At 50.7% G+C, this 11,017-nt stretch overlaps 1 protein-coding gene across 1 annotated transcript; it reads left to right on the forward strand.

The window, feature by feature from the left end:
* The first annotated feature begins 2,561 nt into the window (after positions 1-2,561).
* LOC102859705 (tigger transposable element-derived protein 1-like) lies at positions 2,562-10,470 on the forward strand. Its single transcript, XM_006903041.1, has 4 exons — positions 2,562-2,665; positions 3,004-3,149; positions 3,234-3,295; positions 8,683-10,470. Exons 1-4 carry the CDS (start codon positions 2,562-2,564, stop codon positions 10,468-10,470), a joined length of 2,100 nt encoding a protein of 699 aa, XP_006903103.1.
* Positions 10,471-11,017: the final 547 nt, after the last annotated feature.

Genomic DNA, 11,017 nt, shown 5'->3' on the forward strand with positions numbered 1-11,017 from the left:
AGCGGTGGGTAGTATAATAGCACTCATCCTCTCTGTGGTCGCAGCAGTAGCCGCTACTGCTACAGCAGCTGTTTCTATGACCTCCACCGTATTGACTGCCAATGCTCTTAATAATTTGACAGCTCATACAGCTACTGCTCTAACCTACCAACAGGAAGTCAACACTCAATTGAAGGCTGGACTTATGATGGTGAATCAAAGAGTGGATTTATTACAGGATCAAGTAGATACACTTGGACAAATGTTAATGATCAGCTGTCAAGTCAATCTACAAGGACTATGTATTACCAATTTACCATTTCAAAATTTGTCCAGAGCCGCGGATTTAGCCCGTAATCTCAGTTCTGCATTAAAGGGAGAATGGACTATGACTTTTGAAAGAACACTGGAAGATCTTCGACTTGCTGTTCTTAATGTAAATGCTTCTCGTGTTTCATTGCCAGTGGCAGAGTTTTTGAGTATATGGTTGTTGTCTGTTGTCTCATTCGTTAAAGAATGGGCTGGGTTGAGAGCCCTGGGATTAATTGCTTTAGGGGGATGTGCAGGATTAATTTTAGTATTTTGTTGTTTTAATAGAAGATATAAAAGGAGGGAGATTTTAATTAATCAGGCTATGATGGCTTTGTATAATCAAGAATCTAATAATGTATGGTTAACTATGTTAAAAGAAAAATTGTGATTTTAGATATGTTATAATAAGAATAGTTATTAAGATAGTAATATGTTTGTATTAGTTAGATAAGAAAATAAGAGATAAGAAAATTGTATAATGGTTATAAGGATTAAGGATTGCCATGGTGAAGATGCCTAATCTTATGGACTCAATAAGTTGCGCATCATCTGAAGGAATAGATGGAAATTGGAGTGTGGGCTAATCTCCTAATTGAGTACCCTATCTATTTGGTGTCTGTCTCCACCGAATGGCCCGCATTAGACATCGAGATCTTGCTGTCATGACCCAAGCAATCCAAGCTTGTAAGACGAGTGCATCCCTCCAAATGTAGTTGGCAAATTTGAAGTGATAGGAAAATCAGCCTTCTCCCCTTATAAGGCATGCTAGGGAGGCAGCCAAAGACGGGTAAGCTCTTTGATCATCCATGTGCAACCTAAGACAGGGGATTCACGCGTAGAGGTGGATCTTCCGATGACGAGTAAGCCATGTGATGGATCAGGACAACCTAAGACAGGCGCTCTCTCTGCCATTTTAATAAAACTAAAAGGGGGAATTGTGGAGGGCCATGAACGCGCGCATGGTCCTCCATTACAAAATGGCGCTGATTTTCTGCTTCTCTTTGTTTGCCTTAAACACAAACAAGACCTTATTTGGGCACTGTGTTCTCATTGGTTGATGGCTTGATCTCATGTGAGGTTAATGGTCCAATGGAGGCATGACACATGAGACTGATGGGCGGTGATGGGCGGAGTACCAAGAAGGGGATAAAAGCCGCACCAGGGGAAGGGAAGAGAGACTCCATCTTCCACCACCCTCTGTAACTAACTCCTGAGTAAACCGCTGTGAGAAGGAACCGCTGGTGTGTTGTGTCCTTATTCCTGCTGGACAGGCAAGGCGCGCAACATTACCTTACTTTATCTTACCTTTAGTAAGACTTTAGCTATGGCAAGGAAGATTTAAAAATAAAAATTAATACTGCAACCTGAAAAAAATTTAAAAAATATCGAAAGAAAGAAAAAAAAAAGATGTGTTTCAGGGCTGTGTCATTTCACCATACTTACTCAATTTGTATGTTGAGCCAATCATTCCAGAACCTGTACTTTATGAAGAATGTGGCATCAGGATTGGGATTGGAGGGACTCATCAATAACTTGTGTTAATGTGGATGACACAGTCTTCGCCACTGAAAGGGGGGGTAGGAAATTGTGCAACAGTGAAGGATTTTTTTTTTTTTTATTAGAAGAGAAAAGCGAACTGGGGTGGACAGGTAGGGAGGAAAATGTGCAACAACGAATGAATGGAAATTCAAGTTCTCTGTCAACTTTCATTAACATCGCATTAAAAAAAATTTTAAAAAAGCAAGCCCTGGTGGCTTAGTGGCAAGAAGCTGCGCTGCAATTCCAGAGGTACCCGGTTCAGATCCAGCAGAGGAGGAAGAGGGGCAATCTCCTCCTGTAACACACACACACACACAGACTTGAAAGGTTTGCTGCATATAAATTTACAGCCTTAGCATATATTCACAAGTTGGAATCCACCAACTGTTCAGGAGGAGAAAGATGGTTAGTCCACTCTAGTTACCATTAATAGGAACACCTATGGAAGGTCGCTGTCAGCTGGAACCGACTGGAGGGTAGGGGTCTGAGTGCGGAGGAAAGGTACGAGAGCAAACCCAGCTTGGCGACGCGGACACAGCACGGAACTACGTTTCCCAGAGGCCCTCGGGGCAGCGGCTTCCGGCAAGCCCGCACATCACCTGGCAACCGTGTCCCGCCTCCCTCCCTCTCCGAGATGGATGCTGGGCTCTGCCGCCCCCGGGAAACGGCGCTGTGAGGCGGCAGACGGAGTATGCGCTCTACTCCGTGGACCAGGCGGCACTAGTCGGCTCATGTCGCCGTCCCGAGGTGAGGACCGGCGACCGCCTGGGAGTCCTGGTTCCCTGGACAACTACGGCGCGATTTCGCGGGGCTCGGGTTCAGGCCGGGAAGTGGAGTGAGGCCGCTGCCCCGAATGCTTGCAGATGGGCCAATCAGAACCTGCGGCGGCCGCGCAGCCATCTGGGACATGTAGTTCTGCGGGGGAATGCCGGTCCTTCTGGTTCTTCTTGTGTTTGTCCAGTTCTTTCTGGGGGGAAGGGTTTCACTGCCTGGGACACCTCCAGTTTAGGGAGCGACGAGGTCCCGCTCTTTTCTGGCCTTTCGGTGGAGGTGGGTGCCTTTCCATTGCAGAGCGCGTGCGCGCACTTTCCACCGTCCTGTGGGCCTCTGGGAAATGTAGTCTGGAGGCACGGGGTGTACCTTGCGCTGGGACGTTGTGTGGCTACCTTCCAGGACGGCGGGCTTGGGGTTACCTCCCAAGAGGGGACCCTGCGCTGGAGGCGTGAGTCAGAGGGAGCGTGAACGAGTGACCCGCACGGGCGAGCCGGGGAAGGAGCGGGTGGGAGGAGCACGGATGGGCGTGCCCGCGCTCCCGGCAGGTAGCTTCCCGCGACCACCTGCCTGTCCTGCTTCCCTGGGGTCAAGGGCCCTTGTGGGCTGTGCTCTGCCCACCCGTGTCTCAGGCCGGGTTATTCCAAGGTCCCTGAGGGTTCTTCCAGGTGCTGGAACCATCAGCCACACAGGCGTAGCGTGGTTTTGCTCTAAACCACCACGATGAAGCGAGACGCAATATGAGGCTCGTGCATTTTCTGTTTTCTCAGTGCCAATAAAAGTTAGATTTGTTCTGCAGTGTAGTCTGTTAGAGGTGCCTTGGTGGTGTAGTACACTACAGACAGAAGTTGGTAGCGCAGTGGGAGAGAGATGAGCAGTAGTCTCCCATGAAGATTATGTGTTGTTGGTAGGTGCTGTCGAGTTGAGTACGACTGCCTGCAACCTGGTGATCAACAGATCGGAACCCTGCCCTGTCGCCTCGTGATCTACGCTTTGCTCCAGCCCACTGTGATGGTCATTGTGTCATTCTGTCTCATTGAGGGCCTTCCTCTTCTTTGCTGACCCCTCTACCTTTCCCTTATGATCCCCTTTTCCAAAGACTGACCTCTCTTGACAATATACCAAAGTATGTGAGACAAAAGTTTTACTATCCTTTTCTCCAAAGATTTGCAGACTTGAAACACCAATAGATAATTGCCATGTTGTTACATGCCATCTCACGGCTGAGAAACTGCACTTGCCTGTTAGGACCACCTATATGTGTTACTTCTGCTATAGTAGCCCTGAAAAACTAACCCATGTGACTTACAATGATTTATTAATTGCTAATACCTTTTTCAAAAAAACAAAGAATGGTTTAATTAATTTTATAAAACATATAAACATATACACATGGGTCTCATCCGATGAACTATACAGCAATCAGATTGATAACATCTGTGTAAATCAGCATTGGTGATGGTAGTGCCAAATCTTTTAAAATTTCTTAACAGATTACTACCAATTTAGGGCATAAAACAATACAGAATTTTTTTTTTTTTTACAATTCTGGAGATCGTAAGTCCAATTTAGGCATCTCAAGGCTAAAACCAAGATGTCGGCATGGCTAGTTCCTCTCTTTTGCGTTTTCCAACTTTAGAGGCCACTGGCATTCTTCACCTTGTATGAAAGTGGTACAGCCGGCGCTAACGCCACACTGCCAGAAGTTCAGGCGGATCCAGAAGAGGCCAGGGATGTCACTGCTGTCACGTTGATCCTGGCTGAAATCAGAGAACATCAGAAAGCTGTTTACTTGTGTTTTAGTGGTGGGTCATAACAAATGATGGCTGTCCTTGAGAAGAGTGGAGTTTACAGAACACTTACTTGTGCTTATGCAAAACTTCTCGATAGATCAGGAGGCAGTTGTCCAAACAGAAGAAAGGAACACTTCATAGTTTAAAATCAAGAAAGGTGTGCAAATCAATTGTATCCTTTCTCCACACCTATTCATTCTTATATGGTGAGCAAATCATTTCTGAAGCTGGACTATATGGAGATGAATGTGACCTTAGGATTGGAGGAAGACTTGTCAACAACCAACATTATTCAGATAACATAATCTTGCTTGCAGAAAGTGAAGAAGACTTGAAATACTTGCTGTAGAAGGTCAGAGATAACAGCCACCAGTAGGAGTTAGACTTGCCGTGGAGTGTCTGTGTTCAGAATCGCTTGCCTTGGCCATTGCCCTTGACCTTTTCACATGGCTAGGCAGGAACATACAAATAGCATGTGCTAACCTCCAGTGAGTGGACTGGTTAGTTTCACCATTCCACCAGGTTTAAATTGAGCAGGTTCAGTGGCAGAAATATGGGGGTATCTTGGGATCAGCAACGAAGAAGCAGAGAATGCAGTGTGTGTCTTTTGGGTATAAAGATTTCTGTGCCATTCAGGTCAAAACCTATGGGATTCTACCCTGGGAGGCAGACACTGGGAGACAGGATGTTGGCTCTCCAGGGACACTGGTACCAACTAGCCGGGTTCAAGGCTGCTTGCTGTGCAAGTTAAACCGGCTGAAGTGAGATGCTCCAAGGGGCTAGAAGGTGTTTGGCCCATTGCTCAGCACCAGCTTATCAGCCTGGAGACAAGGCCAAGCACAGCATTCCAAGGTCAAGAACACCATCCATGCTTTGATTTGTCAGCAGCAGGTGAGCTCTTGGTCTGGGCCAGTTCACTCTCCCCTTGGTTCTCTTTTGTCCCCCATGGCTGTTCTTGATGTCTCTGCCGAGTAATTCAGATCCTGAATTTTAGACTCATCGATTCCTGAATGCCTGTAATAGCTTCATAATGAACATATTCTAAACCACACTCATTCAGCTGTTCTGCCTGCCCTCTACCCCACTGCCCCAGTAGGATCACAGGCCTGATCCTACCACATCCCACCCAATGTCCTCACAGCTGTCCTGCCCGCACCCACACTCCTCCTCCCTGGTACAGCCTCATCTTCCTGCACAGAGACTGGCTAAGAGGCAGAATGAGGGTGACAAGTGACCCCTCTCAGCCCAGGTGTATCTGTCAAAGGGTTGACAATAGAACCTGCCTCAGTGGCTTGTTGTTAGAAATTGACTTAATACTTTCCAAGTGCATACAGCCAAATGATGTCCTGTGTTTGCTAAAACCAATAAATGTTTCCAGTCTTGGTAAAAACAAAACAAAACACCCCAAAACAACAATAAGAGAGAAGCAGCAGCTGCAGCAGAGAACTCATGACCTGATGTCATCTAGGACTGACCTCAGGAATGCTGTTTCACGGAATCAGCTGTGAGTCTTTGCCCAAGCTTGCTGGAGGACTCGGGAAGATGCTGTGATTGGTAGAACTGAGACACCTTTGTAACACTGGCCTGAAGCTCCATAGCTGAATGCCCATGTGAGAAGCTGTCCTGACAGAAGTTTGACCCTGTTGTCACTCTGAGTTGTAACCTATAAATTTCCCTAATAAACCCCATAATCGTAAGTACGGTTCTGCGAGGTCTGTATAGCTAGTGCAGTGGGTTTTGGATCTGGTAGAGCGGTAGGATTGGTGTTGGAGTTAGTAGAAATAGACACGAGGGTGTGGGAGCATGTCTGACCTCATGAGAATTAGTTTTATGTCGTGGATGCTGTTGACAGACAGTTATCTCTGAGGAGGTGGTGGAAGTCATTCCTGGCCATCTCCACAGTGACCAAATTCCTTTTTACATGCCACTACTTCAAGAACGCAAATCCGCTCACCGTTGGACCTACAGGCAACATCATGTTAGATGGGCTGAAGCTTGACGGTGTCAGTGATTTAATTTTACTCGGTTACACCATCAGTATTCATGTTAGTGGCAGTCAAGAAATCAAAAGACGTATATCACGAAAACCTTCAAGGACGTCTCCGAAGTGCTAAAGAGCAAGGATGTTAGTTGAAAGAGTTAGAGTGTCATCCCAGCAAAGCAGTGGTATTTTCAGTTGCTTCCACGCATCGAATGTTGGACAGTGAATAAGGATAAGAGTGTGGAATATCCCATGGACTGCCAAACAAACATCTGTCTTGAAGGAAGTGGAAGCAGAGTGCTCCGTTGAGGCTTGCATGCTGCTCTTACTTTGGACATATTTTTCAGGAGGAACCAGTCCTTGGAGAGGGATATCATGCTGAGAATGGTGGAGGGTCAGTGAAAGAGAAGAAGACCCTTCCTGAAACGCACTGATACAGTGACTGCTCCAGTGGGCTCCAAGAGGACAGATCCTGAGGATGGCACAGGACAGAGCAGAGTTCAGCTCTTCTGTTCACAGGATCAGTGGCAGTCATAGTCAGCTTGACGTCACCTGACAGCAACTCCACAGGCAGGGAGAGTCCCCATCCACAACATCAAGTGCACAAAGCCTGTTTGGTGAGATCATATTGCCTCTGTGCTGTCACCCACTCTTCTCCCAGTTTCCACACTGACTGTCCCTCAGGCTTGTGCTGATCTGTTGCTGGATCTGCTAATCTCTTGCAGTGGCCACACAGGACTAACAGGTAACGCCCAGGGACTTTAGGGGAGTAACAAGTTACAATTCATTTTGGAAACAGGATACAGTTCTTCAGTAAGGACAGTTTTTTAAGCATGCTGGCAGGCCCTCAGACCTTTAGCCGTGCAGCTCTGGGGCATTTTTAAACAGCTCTCGTAATACTGCCTCTTAGGGCAGCTCCCCTGGTGCTCCAGCGAGCCTGGGTGAAGGCTCTCGGCCGTGGCTCTGTGGGACAGTGGTTCCAGTCCAGCTTTGTCTCACCCGTCGCTGGTTCTGTGTCACTTCACTACTGCTGCTGTCACTTCTCAGTTGATGTGTGAACTGTGCAGGAATCTCGGGTCTCAAAGGGCACAGTCTCTGGTGCTGCTTTATTGAAGGTAGAGAGATTCCCATGTTCTTTTTCCTTTTTTTTTTAAGCTAGGAAAGAGACTTTGTTTAGAAACAATGACTGCATGCAAGTCTCAGTGTGCTGCTTTTATGCTGTTATGTTGGGCCTTCCTCTTGAGATGCCCATTTTCTGAATCTGGGCCAGTTCAGTGTGAGCCTTATAGGATGGCCAAACTAAACTAACCAGTCTCCTCATTGATAGCCTCCATGTCTTATTTACATGTTTACATGTCAAAGCACTGTTTTCTGTGTTTACATTAGTTCCATATAATGCCTCTTGTGGTTAACTTGAAGGAGCCCTTGTGAGGCTCTAGATAAAACATTCAGCCGGTAAACGGAAAGTTGGTGACTCAAATCCACCAGCTGCCCTATGGGAGAACAATGAGGCTGTCCCCTTCGGTAACGATTTATGGGTTCTGTAGAGTGACTCCCGGGTGCTGGCGACGTCATGGCACTGAATGGAGTGCTTGTTGGTTACATGAAGTCCATTCAGATCATCCAGGATAATTACTTCAAGAAAGTGAACTACATTTGCAAAGTACTGCTGTATAAGGGAACATATCTACTGTTTGGGGCTAGTAACTTGAAATTTATCTGAAGAAGCTGCAGTGAGCTTACTGGGGGACTCACTAGTTGGATCCTGAGTGGTGGCAGGATAGTTCAATTCTCAACACCTTCCTGTGTGAGACAAGGGTTTTCAGGTTCTAGATGTGGAAAGCTGGCTCTGTGCAGGACTTTGGTGTTACGAGCGGATTGATTTAGCAAGTGGAAGGGAGTTGGCAGAGAGCAGTGTTTTCATATTCATCCGGTTCCTTTCCAGCAGATAAGACCTCCCTGAGGAGGTGACGTGCACACTGGCAGCTCAGTTTGTGCTTCTCAGGGAGGTGGATCACGGTCATCAGAAGCTTGGGTGGACACTATGCAGCGAGGGTCAGTTGTCTGCTCGCTCTCTGGAGTCTGGAGATGGGTCAGGGTCATGTGATACTTGGGTGAAAGCTGTGCATTTATTTTCTTCGTGCTCTGACAATAAATAATGTCATGTGTTTCCCCTCACAGGCCAAGGCAGTTGTGGCCACCGAGGACCTGAGGGACGGCAGGTGCCCTGTGGATGGGCAGGAGCCAGGGAGTCCATTGAGGTGCATGGCTAGGGGAGGTGTAATGAACACGGACTCCCCCCTCCAGGTGTCGGGGAAGGCACCCCTCAGCAGGGTCGGCATCCGCCGCAGCACCAAGCGAGACCGCAAGTCCATCACCCTGCGTGTGAAGCTGGAGGTGCTGCGCAGGTTTGAAGAGGGTGAGAAGCTGACGCACATCGCCAGGGCGCTGGGATTGGCCACCTCCACCGTGGCCTCCATCCGCGTCAACAAGGAGAAGATCCGGGCCAACTCGCAGGCCGCCACGCCGGCCAGCGCCAGCCAGCTGACCCGCTGCCGTAGCGTGGTGATGGGCCACATGGAGCGCCGGCTGAGTGTGTGGATCGAGGAGCAGAAGCAGCAGCACCGGCCCGTCAGCACGCTGCTCATCCAAGACAAAGCTCGCAGGCTCTTTGTGGAGCTGCAGCAGGAGCAGGGGGACGGGGCCCAGGCCCAGACCTTCGGGGCCAGCAACGGCTGGTTCGCCCGCTTCAAGGCGCGGCACAACGTGCTGCTGACCGACGAGCCCACCGCTGCGGACACCCAGGCCGCTGCCCGCTTCCCCCTGGTGCTGCGAGGCATCCTGGAGGAGGGCCGCTACTCGCCCAAACAGGTCTTCAACGTCGACGAGACAGGCCTGTTCTGGAAGCGGCTGCCAGAGCGCACGCTGCTAGCCCTGGACGGGGCCGCTGGCCTGGGCCCCAGGGTGTCCAAGGACCACCTGACCCTGCTTCTGGGCGGTAATGCGGCGGGCGACTTCAAGCTGAAGCCCCTGCTGGTGTACCCCTCAGAAAACCCGCGTGCCCTCAAGGGCTGCTCCAAGGCCAGCCTTCCGGTAGTCTGGCGCTCCAACCGCAACGACTGGCTGACGCCCAGCATCTTCCAGGAGTGGTTCACCGGCTGCTTTTGCCCTGCGGTGGAGAGCTACTGTGCCCAGCATGACCTTCCTTACCAGGCCCTGCTGCTCCTCGACAGCGCCCCCTGCCACCCCCCTTACCTGGACAGCCTCTCCTCCCATGTGCGCGTGGAGTTCCTGCCCAAGAACACCTCGGCTCTGATCCAGCCCATGAACCAGGGAGTCATCGCGGCCTTCAAGGCCCACTATCTGCGGCGCACGCTCAGCCAGCTGGTGCAGGAGACGGTCGGCCCAGACCGGCCCTCTGCGCAGGAGTTCTGGCGCAGCTACACCGTCATGACTGCCGTGGACAACATTGCCGAGGCCTGGGCGGAGCTGCGGCCAGCCACGATCAATGGTGCCTGGAGGAAACTGTGGCCAGAGTGTGTGCCCCCCGGCGCCCCCGATCCTGACATCCTGCCCCAGCTCCGTCGTAGCATCATGGCACTGGCCAGCCACGTGGGCCTTGGGGACTCGGCCAAGGCTGATGTTGCGTGCCTGCTGCAAGCTCATGGGGAGCCCTCACTCCACAGCGGCCCCCAGGACCCAGACGACAGGCACCCTGGTTGCTCTGGGCCGCTGTGGGAAGAAGATGGCCTGGCTTCCACAAAGCCGGACCCAGAGCTCCTGGAGCCGGGGGAGGGTGCAGGGACTGATGAGGGCGGCATGGCGGGGCTGAGCACCAAGCACCTGGCCCAGGCCCTGGCCCACTTTGCCACTGGCCTGCAGATCTTTGTAGACAATGACCCTAACCGGGAGCGCAGCCTGCGGGTATCTCGGGGAGTCCACAGTGCCCTTGCCCGTCTCCGCATGCTGCACCGACACCGAAGGCGGCAGGCTCAGGTGTCTGTGGCAGAAAGGGATGGGCCCACAGAAGACCTGGGAGTGACCGGGGCCACTGTCCCCTCTGTAGAGTCTGGGTTTGGGACTGACCTCAGATGAGCTCTGTCCAGGGATGGTGTGTTTCTGGAGGTCAGATGCTCCTTCCCCCCCAGAGTGCTCAGTTTGAGGCCTCTCTGCAGTAACCCCCCCCTCCCCCACAGTGCTGCTGGCCTGGAGGAGTAAGAGAATGTCGTGCTTGTTGGTGGGTGAGCTTGAAGGCCCAGGCGTGTCCACTGTGTCAGAGATGGACCCCTGTAGGTGGTGGCTGCCCAGTGCCACCCAGTTCAGTGGCTTTCCTGGTGGCCTCTCCTTTTTTCTGCCATCATATTCTGGTTGACTGGTTCCTCCTGTCCAACACTCACTTGCTAATATCCCATGCTGTCTTTGCCTCATTCTCTACAGTTCTCTTGTCTGGTCAGGGCATCTGGTGCCTTTCTTGTGCCTGAATCTCTGGCCATGTGTTGGCCCTGTCCCCATCCCGCTGTGGCCTTTGACATACCAGGTTCTGTTTCATTCTGGAGATGTGCTCATTTCCAGGCTTCTGTGGTCCCGCTGCCTTGGGTTCTCTCCAGCCTCTGCCGCCGAGCCTTCTCTGAGGGCCTGTCAG

Source organism: Elephantulus edwardii, unplaced genomic scaffold (genome assembly GCF_000299155.1).
Source record: "Elephantulus edwardii isolate Elephantulus edwardi_28Jun2011 unplaced genomic scaffold, EleEdw1.0 scaffold00496, whole genome shotgun sequence".
NCBI classification, from domain to species: Eukaryota; Metazoa; Chordata; class Mammalia; order Macroscelidea; family Macroscelididae; genus Elephantulus; species Elephantulus edwardii.